We start from the raw sequence: 25,569 nt of genomic DNA, 5'->3' as shown, positions 1-25,569 counted from the left end.
GCTGATAAAGGGAAATTTATAGAAGGTCTAATATAAATGAGATGTGGTAGGTGCATTATAGCAAGCTGCGCCTAGACATCCCTAGTGAGTAATGCACTAGCACTGCTCCTCTAGGTGCAGTAGCAAAAGCTGTGCCTAGAAGTCCCTAGTGAGCATCATAACATTTTATGATATGATAAATGTACCCTAGCCATAATGCATTGCATTCAAGACAGTACCAAGTACATTCAAATAGCTATGTCCATGTATACAATTAGTAGCTTTGAAATGTGCAAAATAATGATTATATTAGTTCCAGATTAGGTTGTACTCTATGTGGAGCTGATGAAGGGAAATTTATAGCAGGTCTAATATAAATGTGAGATGTGCTAGTTATTAACGTAATCACTGCCAATCTAGTTTAGGGCTAAGTGAGTGTCCTGTCTAAAGGACTTTAAGAAAGTAGTCTCTAGAGGCTGTAATTAAAACCTAGGACGTAACGACACATGTAACAGGGGGTGTCTTCATGGGAGGTTACAAGAAGAGAAAAGGCGATACTAAGGAGGGACTACAAAGCCTAATGACCAATGAAAAGCCACCATATACAAAGGACAGGGGTAGGAGCCATTTGAAAAGAATGGTGAGAAATAAGTGGAGCTTTATCCAAATATCCTGAATACAGCATGTCTCGAAGAGATAGCGCAACCGCTGCCTAGGCAAGACCTAAAAATGTCAAATAAATTAATAAAAGAGACGGACGTGGTTTTCAAAGATATACAAATCTTGGTGTTTCTCTGATTGATCCACCAATGGTGCTGTCTGACATTTAGAGCACTTGGAAGCCAAAAGATGGGGTCATGCACTCGATATATAACATTGAGCCGTTTGCACATAGCGTTTTCTGTGTAGTAAAATTGGAAATAATCGAAGTGGTCTAGATGTGTTGGAATTGGTTGCTCATATCTCTTTTGCAATACTATATCATGTGCCCCTCTTCCGGCTCCCTTCTCCTGACCCCTCTACACACTACTATGACACAGTTCAATTACTTGGGATTCCTGGGCAAGGGAGAGGCCAGTGTCATGAAAGATTGATGTCCACTGGTTCAAAATTAAAAAAATGTGAATTACGGCGCTTTTCAGAAGTAATGTGGTTTTGGTATATTCTTTTGGGATGTGAAGAACTTTTGCAGGTAAAGATTTGCAGTTATTTTTGTGTAATTTTTATAGACAGACTTTAACACAATATCCTTTAATTCGGATTGTGCTTTTTAATTGGTTCCCCAAGCAAACAATCAATTCAAGATAGCCTCTGGCAACCAATTGGTGGAATGTCAGCATGCCAAGATTTGCAAACCACGCATCTACAAAACGCATAAGGGGTGTAAGTGTGCCATTTTGCTTCCAGCCAGGCTACTTCTCTTCTACAGTCTTTGAATCCAATAGGCAAGAACCCTCCGCTGACCCCTCTGTCATCAACATGGGTTCCGAATGTAATGGTTGTACCATGATCTCTGTCAACAATGAAGGTACAGGCGCCGCCGGATGCAGAAGTACAAGGTCACACGGAGGGTGTTAATCCGTGGATGGCGTTCCAGGAGAACCGAGGGCAGCCCTGAAGGAAAGGAAAAGACACTGGATTAAGTAAGAAAAACATCTGCATGGTAGAGGATTGTGGCTAAGGCTGCTGTTGACAAGCACTGGCCATGCCAATAGGCTTGACTTTGCAGTGATAGAGAACGATTTTGTGTATTGAGCATAAATCTATGCTTTGAATTTCGTTTACATGAGGGTCTGATCTGTGACATGGCTCGCTGCAAAGGACAATTCTACGAAAGACACTTTGTTTGCACAGAAGGGATGAAATAGGCCTCTTGTTAATTGATGCGTCAGGAGAGTTAAAAAAATATATATATTCCAGTGACGCTGCCAATTGTACTGCATTGGACGGGTATTTCTTCAGCGCATTTCAAGCAGGCACCCCACTTGTAAAACAACAGCCTAAATAGAGCTGAAGAAGATGAAGGGGCCACTGAAATACTGCAGCATCAAAAATGCAAACATGATTGTTGTCTGCTGGCAATGTCTAAGCAGCTCTCGGTAAACATATATGTAAAAGTGCTTTTTTAGGTCGAGGACCATAAGGCTCCGCTTGCGCAGTCTTCGGTGAGAGATTTAATGTTTTTAGGTATGGGGGCTTGAACCCGCCTCTCTCCTCCAATGGCTGGCTTCCTAAACGGAGGCCAGCCACTGGAGGAGAGGGGCATCACTCCAATCAAGCCCCATCTCTTTTGGATTCGGGGGCATGTTTTTTGCGTTCTTTCGCCCTGTGACGTCATCCGTCACTCAGAAAGCAAAAAAACACGCCCCCGATTCTGAAAATTTCGGACGTCTGCGGCCGCCATTTTTTTTCTTGCCTTCTGCCATGCCGTCTTTCGTGCCTTCTGCCCCCTGCTTATTTGCAAAGGTTTATTGCACCTCAGGCACAGGCTCACAGCTGTTATTATTCACACAGCTCTGATGATGCACCTCAGGCACGGGCTCACAGCTGTTATTATTCACACAGCTCTGATGATGCACCTCAGGCACGGGGCTGACGCAGTTACTATTCACACAGCTTGGATGATACACCTCAGGCACGGGCTCACAGCTGTTATTATTCACACAGCTCTGATGATGCACCTCAGGCATGGGCTCACAGCTGTTATTATTTACACAGCTCTGATGATGCACCTCAGGCATGGGCTCACAGCTGTTATTATTCACACACCTCTGATGATGCACCTCAGGCACGGGCTGCCTGCAGTTATTATTCACACAGCTTTGATGATGCACCTCAGGCACGGGGCTGACGCAGTTATTATTCACACAGCTCTGATGATGCACCTCAGGCACAGGCTCACAGCTGTTATTATTCACACAGCTCTGATGATGTGGTGTGGACAGAGTGTTGAGGGCAGAGTGTTGAGGGCAGAGTGTTGAGGGCAGAGGGCAGAGTGTTGAGGGCAGAGGGCCGAGTGTTGAGGGCAGAGCGTTGAGGGCAGAGGGCAGAGTGTTGAGGGCAGAGTGTTGAGGGCAGAGTGTTGAGGGCAGAGGGCAGAGTGTTGAGGTCAGAGTGTTGAGGGCAGAGTGCAGAGTGTTGAATGCAGAGGGCAGAGTGTTGAGTGCAGAGGGCAGAGTGCAGAGGGCAGAGTGTTGAGGGCAGAGTGTTGAGGGCAGAGTGTTGAGGGCAGAGGGCAGAGTGTTGAGGGCAGAGGGCGGAGTGTTGAGGGCAGAGGGCAGAGTGTTGAGGGCAGAGTATTGAATGCAGAGGGCAGAGGGCAGAGTGTTGAGTGCAGAGTGTTGAGGGCAGAGGGCAGAGTGTTGAGTGCAGAGTGTTGAGGGCAGAGGGCAGAGTGTTGCGTGCAGAGAGCAGAGGGTTGAGTGCAGAGTGTTGAGGGCAGAGGGCAGAGTGTTGAGGGCAGAGGGCAGAGTGTTCAGTGCAGAGGGCAGAGTGTTCAGTGCAGAGGGCAGAGTGTTGAGGGCAGAGGGCAGAGGGCAGAGTATTGAGGGCAGAGTGCAGAGTGTTGAGGGCAGAGTGTTGAGGGCAAAGGGCAGAGTGTTGAGGGCAGAGGGCAGAGGGTTGAGGGCAGTAAGTGCGTCGGTTTTGTGTACACATATATATTTTGAATATTTTACAGTATCCGGTTATCACTAAATCTGTCAGGGCCAGGTGCAGGATTAAACAAATCTGTACATTTCCATTCGGGTGATCGTTTGCTAATGCCTGGTGCTCATTTTAGGTTTCACCTGTATAGCACTTGCACTGTGCTTGAGAAAACGATTGTGCTTAATATAAACCTACAAGGGACTTATTTCCTGCCTCACTCTCTCACTATAGAATACTCACTCTTTCACTTTTTACTACTCGCTCTCTAATACTCTTTACTAATAACTCTCTCCTACTCACTATCAACTACTCACTCTACTACTTACTTTGTGTGTGGGTGCTAATGCAATAGGTCTTGCATATGCAAACGATTAGCTATTGACAATGTAAATGACAATGCCATTTATTTATGATTTAAAATTAAAAAAAATAAGGAGCAATGCCAATAGCTCTACCTTTAATAATGCCGAGACCATTGCATTGTAAATGCTTGTTTCACACTTTGAAGTAAGTACTCTGTCTCAGCGGGTGGAAATAGGGCTCCCATGCCGGGCACAGAGAGGCTCTGCAACTGCTGGCTGCACCTTGTTTGTTTATCCCTTTCTCTTGGGAAGCCTGCATGGCGACCAGTGCCTTCTTTATTAGGGGAGTCAGACAGCGCATGCCAGGACGTGACGCACTCACTGTGGAGGAGAATGCAGCTGGGCTGTAGTTGGCATCAGCAAAGAACTCTAAAGATGTTATTTTAATAGTCTTGTCCTCAGTGTGCTAAAGGTTTCTGCTCTCAGACCTAATAAAGATGGCCTCTTAAATTGCTAAAATCCGCATCATTTCCACAATCTCTTTTGAAGTTTTCCCGCCAATATTAAAGGCAGGAAATATATGTCAAGGCTGGAAACTCGTATTACTCATTTCAGTCCTTTCTTGTTTGCATCCAACAATGAGTATAACATAGACGTTAACGTGGCTGGGTGATACAAGCCCTACATCTTGTAAACTCTACCTCTTCTTTTGTTCTTGTTCAACAGATTCTCTCCACTTTTGCTTAATAGCTAAAAATGCAATATTTAACCGGGTAAGTCAATTTTCAATTATACATGAATGGATTAGTCCATGTATTGTCTGGGTTTACTCTTATTTCTATATTGGAGTTTCCCCCTATGCTTATAGTGCATTATCTAGTTTAGTCTCCTCTAAAGAATCTGCAAGGTCTGGGTATGCGCAGGTTCAAGTGCTGCTCATTTACGACTGTGGAGACTAGGGCCTCAGCACTGGACAAAGATGTGGCGTGTGTGTGCGAGTGTGTCTTTTCTTTTTTTTACAAAAATGTCAGGACTGGACTGGTTCTCGGAGTGTTGGTAAACCCTAAAAAAAAACACCTATGCGAGGACCAGCACACTACAGGGATCAGTTCCCCTAGTGTGTGTTTAGGTACTTTCAAGTGAGTGGATAAAAAAAGCGCAGTTAGTTGTGCTTCAGTCTGCTGTATAACCTACCCAAGTATCAAGGCGCAGTGGAGTTAAAATAGCAAATACACACACCTTTAAAGTGTTTCGGTACACTTCATCATTTGGGATTGGGCAGGTGGTTGAACCTTTTAGCCCACACGTGTGATCCTTTTTATTTGGGTTGTCCTTTATACTTTTGAATTCTATTCTGATGAGGCGAGTCCTTCTTGAGTCTTACTTGGCTTGGCGGGTGTACCATCAAAGTCCATTTGAAGAGGATCTTGATTTGCAACCTCCAGTGGAAACAGTAGCTCATGTGAGGGCACAAAAGGAAGAAGAAGCAGTAGTCTACGCGAGGACTCACTAAGGAATGAAGAAATATGTAGAAGACCAAAATACTTGAGAATAAAAAAGAAGAAATGTTCTATGTGCAGATACAATAATAAGCAAAAACAATACTCACAAGTGAGAAGAAGCAATACTAGAAGTGAGAAGAAGCAATGCTAGAAGTGAGAGCTCACTATTGAGAAGAAGCAATGCTAGAAGTGAGAGCTCACCATTGAGAAGAAGCAATACTAGAAGGGAGAGCTCACTATTGAGAAGAAGCAATGCTAGAAGTGAGAGCTCACCATTGAGAAGAAGCAATGCTAGAAGTGAGAGCTCACTATTGAGAAGAAGCAATGCTAGAAGTGAGAGCTCACCATTGAGAAGAAGCAATACTAGAAGGGAGAGCTCACTATTGAGAAGAAGCAATGCTAGAAGTGAGAGCTCACCATTGAGAAGAAGCAATGCTGAAAGTGAGAACTCACCATTGAGAAGAAGCAATACTAGAAGTGAGAGCTCGCCATTGAGAAGAAGCAATGCTAGAAGTGAGAGCTCACCATTGAGAAGAAGCAATGCTAGAAGTGAGAGCTCACCATTGAGAAGAAGCAATGCTAGACGTGAGAGCTCACCATTGAGAAGAAGCAATGCTGGAAGTGAGAGCTCGCCATTGAGAAGAAGCAATGCTAAAAGTTAGAGCTCGCCATTGAGAAGAAGCAATACTAGAAGTGAGAGCTCGCCATTGAGAAGAATCAATGCTGGAAGTGAGAGCTCACCATTGAGAAGAAGCAATTCTCAAACTGAGAGCTCACCATTGAGAAGAAGCAATGCTAGAAGTGAGAGCTCACCATTGAGAAGAAGCAATACTAGAAGTGAGAGCTCACCATTGAGAAGAAGCAATCCTGGAAGTGAGAGCTCACCATTGAGAAGAAGCAATGCTGGAAGTGAGAGCTCACCATTGAGAAGAAGCAATCCTGGAAGTGAGAGCTCACCATTGAGAAGAAGCAATGCTGGAAGTGAGAGCTTGCCATTGAGAAGAAGCAGTACTAGAAGTGAGAGCTCACCATTGAGAAGAAGCAATGCTGGAAGTGAGAGCTCGCCATTGAGAAGAAGCAATGCTGGAAGTGAGAGCTTGTCATTGAGAAGAAGCAGTACTAGAAGTGAGAGCTCACCATTGAGAAGAAGCCATGCTGAAAGTGAGAGCTTGCCATTGAGAAGAAGCAATGCTGGAAGTGAGAGCTCACCATTGAGAAGAAGCAATTCTCAAACTGAGAGCTCACCATTGAGAAGAAGCAATGCTAGAAGTGAGAGCTCACCATTGAGAAGAAGCCATGCTGAAAGTGAGAGCTTGCCATTGAGAAGAAGCAATGCTGGAAGTGAGAGCTCACCATTGAGAAGAAGCAATTCTCAAACTGAGAGCTCACCATTGAGAAGAAGCAATGCTAGAAGTGAGAGCTCGCCATTGAGAAGAAGCAATGCTGGAAGTGAGAGCTTGCCATTGAGAAGAAGCAATGCTGGAAGTGAGAGCTCACCATTGAGAAGAAGCAATTCTCAAACTGAGAGCTCACCATTGAGAAGAAGCAATGCTGGAAGTGAGAGCTTGCCATTGAGAAGAAGCAATACTCTAGACTAGGAAACTGTGGAGTGCAAACATTATTTCAAATGAGGGTAGCAGTGCTACAGAGGAATGCTGACCATTGAGAAGAAGCAATACTCAAACTGAGACCTCACAATTGAGAAGAAGCAATGCTAAAAGTGAGAGCTCGCCATTGAGAGGAAGCAGTACTCAAACTGAGACCTCATTATTGGGAAGAAGCAATGCTAAAAGTGAGAGCTCGCCATTGAGCAGAAGAAGTACTCAAACTGAGACCTCATTATTGAGAAGAAGCAATGCTAAAAGTGAGAGCTCACCATTGAGAAGAAGCAATGCTAGAAGTGAGAGCTCGCCATTAAGAAGAAGCAATGCTAGAAGTGAGAGCTCGTCATTGAGAAGAAGCGGTACTAGAAGTGAGAGCTCACCATTGAGAAGAAGCAATGCTGGAAGTGAGAGCTTGCCATTGAGAAGAAGCAATGCTAGAAGTGAGTGCTCACCATTGAGAATAAGCCATTCTCAAACTGAGAGCTCACCATTGAGAAGAAGCAATGCTGGAAGTGAGAGCTCACCATTGAGAAGAAGCAATGCTAAAAGTGAGAGCTCACCATTGAGAAGAAGCAATGCTAGAAGTGAGAGCTCGCCATTGAGAAGAAGCAATACTAGAAGTGAGAGCTCACCATTGAGAAGAAGCAATGCTAAAAGTGAGAGCTCGCCATTGAGAAGAAGCAATACTAGAAGTGAGAGCTCACCATTGAGAAGAAGCAATGCTAGAAGTGAGAGCTCACCATTGAGAAGAAGCAATGCTGGAAGTGAGAGCTCGCCATTGAGAAGAAGCAATGCTAAAAGTGAGAGCTCGCCATTGAGAAGAAGCAATACTAGAAGTGAGAGCTCACCATTGAGAAGAAGCAATGCTGGAAGTGAGAGCTCGCCGTTGAGAAGAAGCAATGCTGGAAGTGAGAGCTCACCATTGAGAAGAAGCAATTCTCAAACTGAGAGCTCACCGTTGAGAAGAAGCAATGCTAGAAGTGAGAGCTCACCATTGAGAAGAAGCAATACTAGAAGTGAGAGCTCACCATTGAGAAGAAGCAATGCTGGAAGTGAGAGCTCACCATTGAGAAGAAGCAATGCTGGAAGTGAGAGCTTGCCTTTGAGAAGAAGCAGTACTAGAAGTGAGAGCTCACCATTGAGAAGAAGCAATGCTGGAAGTGAGAGCTCGCAATTGAGAAGAAGCAATGCTGGAAGTGAGAGCTTGTCGTTGAGAAGAAGCAGTACTAGAAGTGAGAGCTCACCATTGAGAAGAAGCAATGCTGAAAGTGAGAGCTTGTCATTGAGAAGAAGCAGTACTAGAAGTGAGAGCTCACCATTGAGAAGAAGCAATGCTGGAAGTGAGAGCTTGCCATTGAGAAGAAGCAATGCTGGAAGTGAGAGCTCACCATTGAGAAGAAGCAATTCTCAAACTGAGAGCTCACCATTGAGAAGAAGCAATGCTAGAAGTGAGAGCTCGCCATTGAGAAGAAGCAATGCTGGAAGTGAGAGCTTGCCATTGAGAAGAAGCAATGCTGGAAGTGAGAGCTCACCATTGAGAAGAAGCAATTCTCAAACTGAGAGCTCACCATTGAGAAGAAGCAATGCTGGAAGTGAGAGCTTGCCACTGAGAAGAAGCAATGCTGGAAGTGAGAGCTCACCATTGAGAAGAAGCAATGCTAGAAGTGAGAGCTCGTCATTGAGAAGAAGCAGTACTAGAAGTGAGAGCTCACCATTAAGAAGAAGCAATGCTGGAAGTGAGAGCTTGCCATTGAGAAGAAGCAATGCTGGAAGTGAGAGCTCACCATTGAGAAGAAGCAATTCTCAAACTGAGAGCTCACCATTGAGAAGAAGCAATGCTAGAAGTGAGAGCTCGCCATTGAGAAGAAGCAATGCTGAAAGTGAGAGCTTGTCATTGAGAAGAAGCAGTACTAGAAGTGAGAGCTCACCATTGAGAAGAAGCAATGCTGGAAGTGAGAGCTTGCCATTGAGAAGAAGCAATGCTGGAAGTGAGAGCTCACCATTGAGAAGAAGCAATTCTCAAACTGAGAGCTCACCATTGAGAAGAAGCATTGCTAGAAGTGAGAGCTCGCCATTGAGAAAAAGCAATGCTGGAAGTGAGAGCTTGCCATTGAGAAGAAGCAATGCTGGAAGTGAGAGCTCACCATTGAGAAGAAGCAATTCTCAAACTGAGAGCTCGCCATTGAGAAGAAGCAATGCTGGAAGTGAGAGCTTGCCATTGAGAAGAAGCAATGCTGGAAGTGAAAGCTCACCATTGGGAAGAAGCAATGCTAGAAGTGAGAGCTCGTCATTGAGAAGAAGCAGTACTAGAAGTGAGAGCTCACAATTGAGAAGAAGCAATGCTGGAAGTGAGAGCTTGCCATTGAGAAGAAGCAATGCTGGAAGTGAGAGCTCACCATTGAGAAGAAGCAATTCTCAAACTGAGAGCTCACCATTGAGAAGAAGCAATGCTAGAAGTGAGAGCTCGCCATTGAGAAGAAGCAATTCTGGAAGTGAGAGCTTGCCATTGAGAAGAAGCAATGCTGGAAGTGAGAGCTCACCATTGAGAAGAAGCAATTCTCAAACTGAGAGCTCACCATTGAGAAGAAGCAATGCTGGAAGTGAGAGCTTGCCATTGAGAAGAAGCAATACTCTAGACTAGGAAACTGTGGAGTGCAAACATTATTTCAAATGAGGGTAGCAGTGCTACAGAGGAATGCTGACCATTGAGAAGAAGCAATACTCAAACTGAGACCTCACCATTGAGAAGAAGCAATGCTAAAAGTGAGAGCTCGCCATTGAGAGGAAGCAGTACTCAAACTGAGACCTCATTATTGAGAAGAAGCAATGCTAAAAGTGAGAGCTCGCCATTGAGAAGAAGCAGTACTCAAACTGAGACCTCATTATTGAGAAGAAGCAATGCTAAAAGTGAGAGCTCACCATTGAGAAGAAGCAATGCTAGAAGTGAGAGCTCGTCATTGAGAAGAAGCAGTACTAGAAGTGAGAGCTCACCATTGAGAAGAAGCAATGCTGGAAGAGAGAGCTTGCCATTAAGAAGAAGCAATGCTGGAAGTGAGAGCTCACCATTGAGAAGAAGCAATTCACAAACTGAGAGCTCACCATTGAGAAGAAGCAATGCTGGAAGTGAAAGCTTGCCATTGAGAAGAAGCAAAGCTGGAAGTGAGAGCTCACCATTGAGAAGAAGCAATGCTAAAAGTGAGAGCTCACCATTGAGAAGAAGCAATGCTAGAAGTGAGAGCTCACCATTGAGAAGAAGCAATTCTCAAACTGAGAGCTCACCATTGAGAAGAAGCAATGCTAGACGTGAGAGCTCGCCATTGAGAAGAAGCAATGCTGGAAGTGAGAGCTTGCCATTGAGAAGAAGCAATGCTGGAAGTGAGAGCTCACCATTGAGAAGAATCAATTCTCAAACTGAGAGCTCACCATTGAGAAGAAGCAATGCTGGAAGTGAGAGCTTGCCATTGAGAAGAAGCAATGCTGGAAGTGAGAGCTCACCATTGAGAAGAAGCAATTCTCAAACTGAGAGCTCACCATTAAGAAGAAGCAATGCTAGAAGTGAGAGCTCGCCATTGAGAAGAAGCAATGCTGGAAGTGAGAGCTCACCATTGAGAAGAAGCAATTCTCAAACTGAGAGCTCGCCATTGAGAAGAAGCAATGCTGGAAGTGAGGACTTGCCATTGAGAAGAAGCAATGCTGGAAGTGAGAGCTTGCCATTGAGAAGAAGCAATGCTAGAAGTGAGAGCTTGCCATTGAGAAGAAGCAATGCTGGAAGTGAGAGCTCACCATTGAGAAGAAGCAATTCTCAAACCGAGAGCTCGCCATTGAGAAGAAGCAATGCTGGAAGTGAGAGCTTGCCATTGAGAAGAAGCAATGCTGGAAGTGAGAGCTTGCCATTGAGAAGAAGCAATACTCTAGACTAGGAAACTGTGGAGTGCAAACATTATTTCAAATGAGGGTAGCAGTGCTACAGAGGAATGCTGACCATTGAGAAGAAGCAATACTCAAACTGAGACCTCACCATTGAGAAGAAGCAATGCTAAAAGTGAGAGCACGCCATTGAGAAGAAGCAGTGCTAGAAGTGAGAGCTCGTCATTGAGAAGAAGCAGTACTAGAAGTGAGAGCTCACCATTGAGAAGAAGCAATGCTGGAAGTGAGAGCTTGCCATTGAGAAGAAGCAATGCTGGAAGTGAGAGCTCACCACTGAGAAGAAGCAATTCTCAAACTGAGAGCTCACCATTGAGAAGAAGCAATGCTGGAAGTGAGAGCTTTCCATTGAGAAGAAGCAATGCTGGAAGTGAGAGCTCACCATTGAGAAGAAGCAGTACTCAAACTGAGACCTCATTATTGAGAAGAAGCAATGCTAAAAGTGAGAGCTCGCCATTGAGAAGAAGCAGTACTCAAACTGAGACCTCATTATTGAGAAGAAGCAATGCTAAAAGTGAGAGCTCACCATTGAGAAGAAGCAATGCTAGAAGTGAGAGCTCGTCATTGAGAAGAAGCAGTACTAGAAGTGAGAGCTCACCATTGAGAAGAAGCAATGCTGGAAGAGAGAGCTTGCCATTGAGAAGAAGCAATGCTGGAAGTGAGAGCTCACCATTGAGAAGAAGCAATTCTCAAACTGAGAGCTCACCATTGAGAAGAAGCAATGCTGGAAGTGAAAGCTTGCCATTGAGAAGAAGCAATGCTGGAAGTGAGAGCTCACCATTGAGAAGAAGCAATGCTAAAAGTGAGAGCTCACCATTGAGAAGAAGCAATGCTAGAAGTGAGAGCTCACCATTGAGAAGAAGCAATTCTCAAACTGAGAGCTCACCATTGAGAAGAAGCAATGCTAGACGTGAGAGCTCGCCATTGAGAAGAAGCAATGCTGGAAGTGAGAGCTCACCATTGAGAAGAATCAATTCTCAAACTGAGAGCTCACCATTGAGAAGAAGCAATGCTGGAAGTGAGAGCTTGCCATTGAGAAGAAGCAATGCTGGAAGTGAGAGCTCACCATTGAGAAGAAGCAATTCTCAAACTGAGAGCTCACCATTAAGAAGAAGCAATGCTAGAAGTGAGAGCTCGCCATTGAGAAGAAGCAATGCTGGAAGTGAGAGCTCCCCATTGAGAAGAAGCAATTCTCAAACTGAGAGCTCGCCATTGAGAAGAAGCAATGCTGGAAGTGAGAACTTGCCATTGAGAAGAAGCAATGCTGGAAGTGAGAGCTTGCCATTGAGAAGAAGCAATGCTAGAAGTGAGAGCTTGCCATTGAGAAGAAGCAATGCTGGAAGTGAGAGCTCACCATTGAGAAGAAGCAATTCTCAAACCGAGAGCTCGCCATTGAGAAGAAGCAATGCTGGAAGTGAGAGCTTGCCATTGAGAAGAAGCAATGCTGGAAGTGAGAGCTTGCCATTGAGAAGAAGCAATACTCTAGACTAGGAAACTGTGGAGTGCAAACATTATTTCAAATGAGGGTAGCAGTGCTACAGAGGAATGCTGACCATTGAGAAGAAGCAATACTCAAACTGAGACCTCACCATTGAGAAGAAGCAATGCTAAAAGTGAGAGCACGCCATTGAGAAGAAGCAGTGCTAGAAGTGAGAGCTCGTCATTGAGAAGAAGCAGTACTAGAAGTGAGAGCTCACCATTGAGAAGAAGCAATGCTGGAAGTGGGAGCTTGCCATTGAGAAGAAGCAATGCTGGAAGTGAGAGCTCACCACTGAGAAGAAGCAATTCTCAAACTGAGAGCTCACCATTGAGAAGAAGCAATGCTGGAAGTGAGAGCTTTCCATTGAGAAGAAGCAATGCTGGAAGTGAGAGCTCACCATTGAGAAGAAGCAGTACTCAAACTGAGACCTCATTATTGAGAAGAAGCAGTGCTAAAAGTGAGAGCTCGCCATTGAGAAGAAGCAGTACTCAAACTGAGACCTCATTATTGAGAAGAAGCAGTGCTAAAAGTGAGAGCTCGCCATTGAGAAGAAGCAGTACTCAAACTGAGACCTCATTATTGAGAAGAAGCAGTGCTAAAAGTGAGAGCTCGCCATTGAGAAGAAGCAGTGCTCAAACTGAGACCTCATTATTGAGAAGAAGCAGTGCTAAAAGTGAGAGCTCGCCATTGAGAAGAAGCAGTACTCAAACTGAGACCTCATTATTGAGAAGAAGCAGTGCTAAAAGTGAGAGCTCGCCATTGAGAAGAAGCAGTACTCAAACTGAGACCTCATTATTGAGAAGAAGCAGTGCTAAAAGTGAGAGCTCGCCATTGAGAAGAAGCAGTACTCAAACTGAGACCTCATTATTGAGAAGAAGCAGTGCTAAAAGTGAGAGCTCGCCATTGAGAAGAAGCAGTGCTCAAACTGAGACCTCATTATTGAGAAGAAGCAGTGCTAAAAGTGAGAGCTCGCCATTGAGAAGAAGCAGTACTCAAACTGAGACCTCATTATTGAGAAGAAGCAGTGCTAAAAGTGAGAGCTCGCCATTGAGAAGAAGCAGTACTCAAACTGAGACCTCATTATTGAGAAGAAGCAATGCTAAAAGTGAGTGCTGACAATTGAGACAAAGCAATACTCGAACGGAGAGCTCACCATTGAGTGGACACAGAACTGCAGGTTATGTCGCACGGTTAAATGGGCAAAACTGATGACATGCTAATAATATGACCTTTTATTACAGAGGATAATAAGAAGCCCGTGTCACATACTCATACACCTTCACAATGTAAAGTCTGTCGTATATACATTAATATTTTGGGGCATTCATTTACTCACATAGCCCCAATATTGCTAGGTTGTTACCATATTCTACAAACAAATGTTTTTTGATTGGCGTATTAAACTATGAGCTAAACCCAATCTTCATCAAAACTGTGCGTGTCCTGTGGTAAATATCGAAAAATATTACACCATACGGAGATGCAACCTCTCAAACACATACAAAATAAAGGTTTGCAGATGAAAAGCTTTACAAAATAGAGGGAGCCACTTCTATCCCTCAAATGGGAAATAACTGAGACGTCCGCATGGGCTAGTAAGTTCTAAAGTAAAATAAAGGATGCCCATGAGTCTAGGGTGGATTCGTTGTAGCTGTCACATGAAAAGCATGATTATTAAATGGGAACGCGAATCAATAACAGATAGGAAGGTTTAAAGCAGCATTCTTAAAATTGTGTCAGTGTAATACAGGAAGGTTTTCTTTACAATATTGATGGTAGGACGGCATCCGTTTGAGATGTAGGCTCCCTATGTACAGCAGCAGGCACAGGAGGTGCGCACATGTAAGACCGTGAGTTTTTTGCTTACAGCGACTGTATACAGTATATATTGTCTTAAGATGGGTTTGATTTTTGCTTAGAGCTGCAGGCCTTGGTGGTTGCTTTCTAGTTACAATGGTGGACACAAGATGAGATGAGATCTTTTTTGTAAAAAAAAACATGCTTTTTATACAGCGGTATCAACATGATGTAAATCAGCTGAAGGTGGGGTGGCTTTTACTTAGAGAGGCGCTATTTACCACGTCCTTGGAGTAAAACATGCAATAAAGGTGATATATTGTATTGCATTGTATATTGGATTTATATAGCGCTTATCACCCAGGGGTCTCTAAGCGCTTGCCTTGGGAACCCGTCCTGGCTTTTCCCTTTGAGATAGCCCCTACAGGGCATCCCCAAGGTGAAAGCCAGGCATCCCGCTGCGGGGGGCCGTTGTGGAGATTAAGCAAGCTTAATGCCCAGAGTTGCAGAGTGTGAACCCATGATTAGGTCAGGCACCGAAGCGAGAATTATCGAGTCCGTGGACATTTGAGCTCAAGACCCTGCCGCGTCGGGAATTGAACCCTGGTCCCGGGTCTGACCTCTGCTTCAGGGTCTGCCTGCTCTAACCAGTGAGCCACACTCCTCCTATATGATGGATTAAATCTAAGCTCCTAGGAGAAGACTGGATGTGCAGAGGTCCCTTCAGAATAAAGGCTGGGCCCTGATATCAAAGAGCACCAACTACCCATAAAAATCCACTAGATGGTCCACAGAAAGCAAAATGGAAGTAAATACCTCTGCTAACCTTGTGGATGCATCCAATGTTGTATTGAAGTCACGCTGGCACAAGAGGGAGAGACGAGGAATATAGGAGCGAGAGTATGGCTTAAGGTTGAACACAGGAAGAAAGGGAGAAAGGAGTCTATAACACCTGCTGGGTATCTAAGGTGCTAGAAAAGGAGTAGTCAGGAGGCTCACGCAACAGGGTTTCTTGGAAATGTAGGGGCTGGACTGCATTAGATGGACATCGACCTAGACCGGCCTGTACTGCCCTTAGCCGGACTCCATAGTGAGCCTCACTGACACAATACACCCCACACAGTTCTATCCGGATCCGTCCTACTCAGCCATTGGTCCACCGTTGAGTCATTTGACCAAACTGTCTGCTCCTTATTAACTGTGACCACCATCACCAAGGAGACTGAGGTGCAAAAGAAGGTGGTCCTCAAAGGCTTTACAGCCCCCCAGACTCATGAAAACACTTGTGCACAGAAGACCCAAAGGCACAAACCAAAATGGAGGAGAAGACACGCGGGAAATAGGAATCAAAAGGGGGCAGTGGTCAAAGGGGGGGCCTCAACCTGGACTAAAATACACCCCGAAACAAGAGGAAGAATGAATGTTGTACTTCTAAGCATGTGAAGGAGAGGTCCTCACTGGTAGTGCTAATAAAGTATGAAGTACAATATATTGTAAAGGTAAGTGTAAGATAGGACCCTTTTGCTTATGATGTGCCTACACCCAAAGGGAGGCGCTTGTTCACAGAATTGGACGCATGATGGATGCCTGCCAAAGAGAGAAGTCTTTGCAGTCGTAAACACAAGTCACACATTATTTAAGACTAAGATTGCTTTCAGTAAACAGCAGTTGCAGGGTGTACATCAGTCTAAGTGACAAGCTTTGACAAGCATTGACAGCAACACGATGCCTGATGAGTTGAAGATGGGAGCTGTTTTTTGTTATGTACATCTCAACTAAACATACATTTAGTCTAAGAAGGTGGTCTATATTTACAGTGGCAAGGAGGTTGAATTTTAGTAACAGAGGCAAGCGAGGGATACATTTCTATTTGATTAGGAATTGGGGTAACTTATGTTTGCAGAGTAAGCCACAAGATATGCGTCAGTTTATGATGGAGAATGCCTTTTGTTTATAGCTTCATTTTAACTGGTATATACTCAATTCTTCAAAGTAAGAAAACGGGTAGAAAAAACCCTGAAGTTAAATTGTTGAAAAGAAAATTCAGACTGCCCTGCTATTACGGAGATCTGAGATGATATTTGGAAAGCCGCACCCGTAAACCACAGAGACAGCAGAGCTATCTCTCGTGGCTGGAGGGGGGAATGGGGAGACCCTTGTATGGGTTGGGAGAGGCGCTGCTCATTTATTCACAACCTTCTTACCATTGCCCCAGACTTTACAGGCTGTAGTAACGTTGGAATCAATATCACGGCATCACAAGATGATCCAGTGCAGCGCCATATGGAAAGGGGACTAACAGACTGGAATCAGTGTGCATTGGTTCCTGTAGTATAATCACCGCTACGATAAATAAGTGTAGACACACACTTATTGCAAAAAGTAATCCATTTAGCTTTATTAAGAAAGCTCGGTACAAAAGTGCATGCAGCTCTGTGGAAATTGATATCCAAAACAAATCACAACATTCTTATATTACAATAGCTTGTAAGACATTCTTATTACATCACCACAGTTCTACTATGGAATATCTTAAAGAGATATTCCTATTACTACAGTTCCCACATGTGAACTTCATTTCTGTACCCAGGACAAGGTCCTCTAGACATCACTTGGTGGACTTGTTCCCAGTATAAAATGTAGGATTACTGAGCCCAGTATTCCCGGGGCAGCGATCCCATATCCATTGGAGTTTCCGATCCTCAGTAACTTCCATTAGAGGCAGGATCAAGAAATCTGGGCTGTTGTACTTATGGCCACTGATGTGTCTTAACTCGGTAGCAGTCTAAGGTTAGCCTGTGTCCGAGATGGAGTTTATTTCTTTTTTTTAACAGGGACAATCACAGAATGCCTATCTGGTCAATATTGACAGGTGTTCCTGTTTTCAATGGCACGCACAGTATGCATGTCCGTTTCAGATGGCGGCTGTACAACCAAAACACTGGAGGGGCTGGGGAACGGCTGGGAGAGAGACACTCGGGATATGTCGAGCAGGGAAGAGGAATGGGAAAAACACAAATGGACAACAAGACCAAATTAAGACCAGAGAGCAAGGTCAGCATAACAGGGAAGAGGGCCAGAGAGTCCTAAAAGATAAACCCACAGTGAAACACCAGAGCCCAAACAGAATCCGAAGAGCAAGGTCAGGGCAAGGAGATCAAGAAACCACGGAACCACAAAAGAATAAAATATCAAAGGTGGGCGTCGGGAACGGTGGAAGAACTAGCAACAGCAAAGAAGAGCCAATACAACATAAATTGGCCACACTACTTCCCAGTGCCTTCCTGAAGTTAAATTCTGCAGTTGCCTGTCATGACACCGAAGTCCAGCCCAGAGAGTCGGTTCTAGGATTGGCGGGCCCCGGGCCAAAAGGGAATGTCTGAGGCAGCTTTAATTTACTTAAGTGACACAGCTCCAAAAGCTGCTTTGTGCAGACCCCTCCTGGGCCGCAGCTCCTCCTCCCAGCTCCCTACCAGCACCTCTTTCACAGCTCCTATATGGCTGAAGGTGTGAGGATTGCTTGGGGGCTGAGAGTCAACACTGTGGGGGCGCTAAAGTGCTGGACAATGGGTGTCCTACAGTGTCTCTGAATGGTCTTCTTGCAAATGGGGCAAGAGGAAGTGTCTCCCTCTCCTAGGCCTCCAGATGCACTCCCTGAGAGGCCGGGGGAGGGCCCCTCCCATGAACCCTAATTGTAAGGAGACACCTTTCTTTCAAATGGATTGCCAGGGAAACAACAGGACTCACCACCGGTGCGGCCCCATGCTGGTGAGTTGAGTGCAAGTCCCTGGGCATCTGCCCACACTGCCCATGCCTAGCGCCGGCACTGGTCCAGCCCTTGACTCAGGCTTACTAGCTATTCTTGACGCTGTAGTGACGGTGATATTTGCACTAATTGGCCTGGTGATGACCGTTGCCTACCACCATCTCAGTACATTCTGCTATTTACTTGCACATGTGTGGTACTTCTATTATTTCCGACTTTACCTCGCCCATTGGCAGGGCTTGCCAACTTGCTTTGACATGATCTTATGCCTTTTTCGGGCCTAAAGGCCTATACTCGAGAAACGCCATGTTCTTTTCTGACATGATTCTTCGGGAAACACTTTTAGGTGAGAGGCTATATTTTAGTCTCAATGTGTTATTCGCTAGCTATGAACCAGAGAGGACCGGTTCTTATCGAAGGAATGTGCTTATCTCGGGCCGAGGTCATAACAAAGGCTTAGCTACCCTCAGGAGCGGCCTTGGTACCAGGTGGTACAGGAATTCAGTGGGAACCATGGGGGGAGTTTGCTAGAGACTTCGATGAGAAACTGTGTTCTATATTAGTGAAGGGAGAGATTCTTGGTTGGTTAGAGTGAGTTATGGCAGTCTGATGAAGCAGAGCGGTGCAGACGTGCAATTGCGGCTGTGGAGCAGAGAGTCCTGACCAGACCAAAGGGAGAGAAAGGACGAGCTCGCCTGCTGATGCAAACATGTCCAAGATCATGGTGAGGTGTTCCAAGTTGGCCTATTGTATCTAATCATATATTTGCTTCTAGGTTGTATATGTATATGTGTGTGTAGGTGACTTCTTACTATAATATTCTGTTATTTCTTTTCTTATCACTTTATCATCATGTAATAAAGAGACCCCAGTGTGTATTAGTCCCATTTGTTTGTCATTTCTGAAGGGGAGTGTAATTTATTCTTAGCCAGGTGCTGATGTATAGAAGAATGGTAAGTTTCCCTTCATACAGGTAACTAAGAACAAGAGGGGGTTCCACTCTTCATTGGGGATGATTCACAAGTGTAATTCATGTCCAATGCGTCCTGTGAGGGAAGGCCAGACCCCTTTCTTCATGTGAGGGAAACCGGCTCCCATCGGTAGCGTCTAAATTATAAGTGGTGCTTTCTCGCATAGTTGTGTTGTCGCGCCAGGGTGCGTTGTCGTCGGAAGACGTTGGTTCTCGCATAGTTGCGTTGTCGAGCCAGGGCACGTTGTTCACAGGAGGGTGTTGGTTTTGCTGCCTCATTGTACAGATTCCCCAAGATTTTGGCTCCAGATGTTTGGTATTTCTATTTGTGTAAGCGTTATTACTTGTGTTATTCCTTTCTCAGGTAGGTATTCTATGCGTGGTATTTTGTAGGTCCTGAGGAGGGCTGCGGTATGTAGTGACTTAGCGTATAATAGGTCTAATATGCTGAGAATATGCTAAGAATCTAGGTCATTACAGACGCCCTGGCCGCCATAGGCCAGTATGCCACAGCCTTAAAGGGATGTGCCTCATTGGTGCTCTCATAGTCCCTCTAAAACCACGGACACACACCTGATTCCTGACAGTAACCCAACACCTAATTTCTCCTCCCTTCCTGGTGCTGTGTTTTCCTGGTTCTGTCTATCTATATAATGCATCAGCTTTGCCATGTCTATTGTCCAGTCAATAGGTTATTAGAAATCCTAAGTTTGTATGGAGTGTCGATACCGCCCTTCAAATTATGGCGCCAATCGGCAAAGCCAGCTTAAATTACCAGCAGCTTCTTATCATAAATTTTGTTTTCCTGTTCAGTCAATGTTAAGTTCTAAGAGAAATAAGCAACTGGATGAACAGATAGAGTCTCTCTGTGACAAAATTTCACCTAAAGCGAAGGATTAAGCATCCTTCTTGACAATTAAAGACAGAGTGTGATCCACATGCTTCAAGACAGGGGCAGTAGTGAAAGCCTCTTTTAACAGGTTTAAAGCATGTTGTTCTTCTGATCCCCAGGGCAAGGTGGAACTTTTCTTAGTTAAATATTCTGTGGATACCACTATTGTAGAAAAACCTGCTAAAAAGGTCTTAAAAATCATCAAAAGTGCAAGCATCTTTGTGTCTCCTTTGCAGTAAATGGAATCAGCCACAAGCTGATACCTTTTTAGGGTTCATGCTAAGACCCTGATCTGACAATATAAGTTCTAAAAAAGATACTAATCTACCTTCAAAAAGACATTTGAGTGGCTCAGTGTATATAGAACATTCAAGTAGTCTATGCAAAAACTCTCTCACATGTTGTCAATGTGCCTCCATTTTGGTTTCATAAATCAAAATGCATGACTAGAAACTCAAAATGTCCAAATGTAGTACAGAAAGCAGTTTTCCATTCATCATCCATTTTAATTTAGAAAAGAGCACATGTTCCTCTGAGATTTAAATCAGTGAAGACCTTTGCAGAATTGACTTAGTCTAACAATACTGACATTAAAGGTAATGGTATAGGGAATGTAATCTATGCTTCACTGTGAAAGTGTTTGATTCTCTGTAGTAAACACCTTGTACAATATCTCCCTTCACCTTGGGGGCAAGAAAGAGGAGTTCTACAGCAGGGGACATAGAATGAAGAACAAAACCTTTCTCCAAGTTCATATCAATATATTCTTTCAGATACTCATCCTCTTTCTTCGCTTTACAATAGATTCAACAATGTGGTATATTTGCTTTTGGTATTAGGTTTGTGCAGTCATATCTTCTTTGAGGAGATGGAGTGTATGCACATTATCACTGAACACATCGGTAAATCCAGTGTAAGCTTCAGGAATGTTTACGTTCTTTTCTGGAGAAATCAAGAGTGTGCCACCCATTAATGGACGTGTGGTGATAGTAATGCCTTTAGGAGAGTATCTGTTTTTACAGTACCAAAAAGTAAAGTAACATTTTGGATTGTACTGTCATAGCCAAGGTACTCTATTGTTTCACAATGTGAAAATTAGGAGTATATATAAGACCAAAACAAATAGCTTCACAGTGCCTTAGGTGTGTAGCCGTGACTACATCTTCTATTTATTGCCACACTTCGCGTGAGGTAAGTGGAGCACCCTGAATCCCTTATATGGGTTCAGGTTTTTTCTTTCTTCAAGTAGTAATATGATGAGCTATCGTAATATCCACAAAGCAACTCCCTGCTCCTGAATCCAACAGGGCCTGAATTCCAATAGCCCTGTTGGAGTTGACAAAGTAATTTCAACAAGAAATGGACTTGACTTTCTGCAGACTCTAGAATTTAATTTTGCCCAGTCTTTGTTTGCAGCCGGGCATAGTGAGTTTCTCGGCAACTGAGGGCATTACCTTATAAAATGGCATATATATCCACAATTCATGCAGGCCCTTCACTTCATGTGAAACAGACACATCATTTTTCTGAATGTCTTTCCATTTGTTGATGGTTGATTTGTAGCACCAAATCAATAATTGCGTTAGTGGATTTGGGACAATTAATGACCAGTGCAAGTGTGTGAATGCTGTGGATCATCCCAAAGTCTGCAATAAAATATACAGTGGAAGCTTAATCAGTCTACTCCACTTCCACTTTATTCTTGCTGAAGTGGCTAATATAAGAGATTATGGGCCCGATGTAGGTAATCCCAGATTACCGATTCTTAAATACCGAATCATACCGATTCGGTATTTAAGAACTGGCAATCGGGATGTAGGTATATTTACCGAATTATTTACCGAATCGGAATGATTCGGTAATTACCGAATCAGTAAATACCGATTCGGTAATTGCCATTCATTCCTATGGGCCTGGAGGCCCATAGGGATGAATGCCAATTACCGAATCGGTATTTACCGATTCGGTAATTTAAGGAAACATTGAAGGGTGGCAGGGTGTCACTTTGACACCCTGTTGCACCCCTCAATTATGTATAGGTGCACATGTTGCAGACATACATGCTCTAAGGGCATGTATGTCTGCAACATGGCACCGTTTAAAAAGCAAAAAAAATGCTTTTTAGAGGGTTTTCATTATTTACCACCAACTTCTAGTTGGTGGTAAATTATGAATTCTTACACCCCTGTAGCACGGATTTCAGTGCTACCTACATTCCAAAATACAGATTCGGTATTTTTACCGATTCTGTATTTTACAGAATCGGTAAAATTACCGATTCTGTATTTTGAAATGCCCCTACATATCAATATCCAAATACCGGTCGGAAACGTCCGAAAATCGGTATTTTCGGCCGTTTCCGACCGGTATTTCGATACCTACATCGGGCCCTATATCTTTGGATCCCTGTTGTAATGATAATTATCCAGCATGCCCCATTGCATGGTCTGTCTTCATCCGAAGACAGCTTTAAATTGTTCACTAAGCACATTGTATTGTTACCCTCAAGTGCTCTGGTTTAATATCAAAGTGTGGCCCAAATGAGAGCATCTTCATTAGACAGGACAAAGTGAAAGTTGCTTTAGCTGAATCTGATGCATAATGCAAGGGTCGAGTTAGAGAATGTAGACTGATATGTGCTAGGAACCATGGAAATTCTATGGATTTCTACTAAACGTTTCTGGTGGAGCCATTCCCGCCAAGAAAGAGTTGTATGGCATTGTTGAATCAGATACAGGTTCACCAGTAGCATGACTTTGGGAAGCATTACTTGTTCTTTGGATGTGGGGAAACATTAGTTAAAAGGTTTAACAAATAACCCCCCTCACTGCGAGTGATCTTGAGAGCCTCTTGGATTTTCAGATTGGCTTGAGCCATAGCCACCAGAGGATTACAATAAGAACTCACATCAGTGTAGGGTGGACCTCGCAAACAGCTGCCAAGTTTTGCAACTGTTATCCCACAAATTCTGACAACGGTCCACTTCACTCCCCTGAGTGTGTCCTTGTCTGTACAAGGCTGTGCCACACAGGGTCAAACACCAGAGGGGTAGAGGAATGAATCAAAGAATGAGAGAGAGCGAGAGAGAGAGAGAGAGAGAGAGAGAGAGAGAAAGCTGCACATCCAGTTCTTCTTTTGATCACAGTGCGAGTATTTATGGAAACACTCAGGCAGGAGGTAGGGCGACCCAATAATCAATAAAGGTACATGCTGTGATTTGATGTTAAATCAAAAATAAATTATATTCTATGCGAAGATAGATAGATAGATAGATTGATAGATTGATAGATAGATGGATAGATGATCATGTATACCCAGAGGCTTCAGAGAGGAGGGTCTCAGTGAATCTAAGCCAGGAGGAAGCAAAACCGATAAGCCTCAAACGTGGGCATGAAATCGGGATGCATATGAGCAGGGAAAGAAATCAGCCGGATAAAGCCAAAATAGACTCCAGAGAGCAAGGTCAGCATAACTGACAGGTGGGTCAGAGAGCCGTCAAGATAAATCCACAGTGAAACACCAGAACCAAAACCGAATCCGAAGAGCAAGGCCAGAGTACTCAGGCAAAGGGTCAATGAGCCCTTAAGGGGGAAAGCCACAGTAGAACACCTAAGTGAGAACAGAATACACGGTCAAGGTAAACTGGCAAGGCGGTCAAGGAACCAAGAACCATAAACGGGCAAATATAACAAAGGCGGAGGATGGGAATAGTGTACAAACTAGCAACAACAAAGAGCGAATAAACACAAGGTTGATATACTGCTGCTGCTGCTCTTGACCCAGAAGTCCCAACCTTGGCCGAAGCTGGCGAGCTAGTCACTGTGCCTCACCCACCACAGGCTGCTACTCCACAGCCTTTAAGGGATACACCTCACTGGTGTTCTTGTACTGCTTTTTAAAACCACGGACACTCTGCTGATTCCTCACAGATACCCCCTGGACACCAACCTCGCACTCAAGGAAAAACACTGCTGAGCCTGCTACCAGCTCTCTCATAAACAAAGGGAAACTGTTTCTTCCAGAAAGTGACTTCAGAGCTGCTGTTCAACTTATCTTACTTTTGCATCTCAATGGCAGTAACACTCTGATCCTGACCTCCCAGACCCAACTCGTAAGGGCATCCCATATGCCACAGCACGTCTCATATAGGACCTGAAAAAATATGATCACATTACCCCATCCTGATGGAAAGCCATTGGCTCCTTTTGCTGGCCCACACCATCTTCAAATTCGGCTGCATCATTAACAAAGCCATCATGACCACAAACATTGTTTTTCTTGCAGACCTCCTCACCATCTCTCATCTGCAGACTCTCATTCAGGACACCATCAGACTGGGTTCTAAAAAGTGTAAAAAGGAATAAAACAAGGCAGCATATCTTTTCCAGTCTTGTGTTAACAGGTTATGTAGCACTGCAAGATGGGAGTTGTTATTATTTACAGTGGCAGCACTAGATGTGACAACGTCAATGAGGGGCAGTGGCAATGGTGTTTTATGGTCCATTCGCAATTTATATACAACTTTAAAAGTGAAGTAATTGTTTACAGCTAGGGTGACACGATTTAAGCCTTTTTTTACATGGTGATGTGAAAATCTAATTACATCAGTAGCGATGATCTTCTTGGGGGGAAGACGGGTGGTAACCTTTTTGGGTTTGGCTTGATAGCACAGTTGTCTGTAACACCTATTCTGACCAATTCTTTAAAACATACATAGACATGGTTGTGAAAAAAAAAAAAAAAACATACATAGACTGCACTTTTTGGTGGCCCAGAGCAGTATTTTTCTACCACCTCATTCTAGTGGCAGTTTAGGGTATCATTCTGCCTCCTATGGAAGTGGTTGTATTGCAATGCATGAGGGCCTATTTTACATCTCACAATGTACACTTAATCATTGCATATTAAATTCTTTCATTTATAGATGTATTCATAAACATTTGTTTTTTGTTTTTCGTTTAATACACTGCATAAAGCTGTTTTTTGTGTTTTAGTCAGGACTCACAATGCAAACCATATCTTTTGGCTTTGCTAACACTTGTCCTGAATAGCAGGAGCAGTCACAAAAGTGCACGTTTCATATAAACTATAAAGTTTTAGTAAGAGTTCAGTCTCACTCTGCATGTTAGTTAAAAAGGGGTCACATTTTACTTAAAGAGACAATCGCTGTATGCGAACAATATGGCATGAATCTATGTCAATCTTAAAGGCTGTGAATGTTGCTAATTGTTGGCCTTTACATGAGTTGTGGGCCGGAGCGTCATGTAGCAACTTTGTCACCACCTTCTTCCCTGTCTCTCTAAAAAGTACAATATCTGTTGTGATAGTTCCAGTGGAGATCCTGTGAGAGGACTTACTTAATGTATTCTATAAGATTTGATTAGCTGCCCAATAAACATGCAAAATAGACTTAGTTGTGATCAAGAATATGTTTATTTTTGGGGATAGAGCCGGGTCAAAGCTTAGGCACAGGAGATCGACAAACCCTTAATAGCCTCAGTAGTCACCAGAAGTATCTTAGACTCTCTGAAAGGTTAGGAATTACTGACCCGAGCACCAAGAGAGAGGAAGCACGTCTCTTCATTTACAAAATTGGAGCAAATCGCTAGCCAATGCCAACCATCATCGTACTCTGCCATAAAGAAACCCCCCAAGACTCATGGATCCCATGTCCCAAGATACCCAGTGGTCATTTTCTGTAAAGT

At 43.9% G+C, this 25,569-nt stretch overlaps 1 protein-coding gene across 3 annotated transcripts in view; it reads right to left on the bottom strand.

The window, feature by feature from the left end:
- Positions 1–1,229: 1,229 nt before the first annotated feature.
- LOC147730877 (antizyme inhibitor 2-like) overlaps positions 1,230–25,569 on the bottom strand; it is a 170,087-nt gene continuing 145,747 nt past the window's right edge. For all 3 annotated transcript variants that reach the window (XM_086955739.1, XM_086955738.1, XM_086955740.1), the window contains one exon: positions 1,230–1,593. In XM_086955739.1, coding sequence (XP_086811865.1) covers positions 1,554–1,593 — 40 coding nt within the window. In that variant the 3' untranslated portion in view covers positions 1,230–1,553. The remainder of the gene's footprint in view (positions 1,594–25,569) is intronic.

The sequence above is a fragment of the Lissotriton vulgaris genome, chromosome 2_1 (genome assembly GCF_964263255.1).
Source record: "Lissotriton vulgaris chromosome 2_1, aLisVul1.2, whole genome shotgun sequence".
In the NCBI taxonomy this organism is placed as follows: Eukaryota; Metazoa; Chordata; class Amphibia; order Caudata; family Salamandridae; genus Lissotriton; species Lissotriton vulgaris.
Note: the sequence above shows the minus strand (reverse complement) of the source record. Positions and strands in the feature narration are given on the sequence as shown.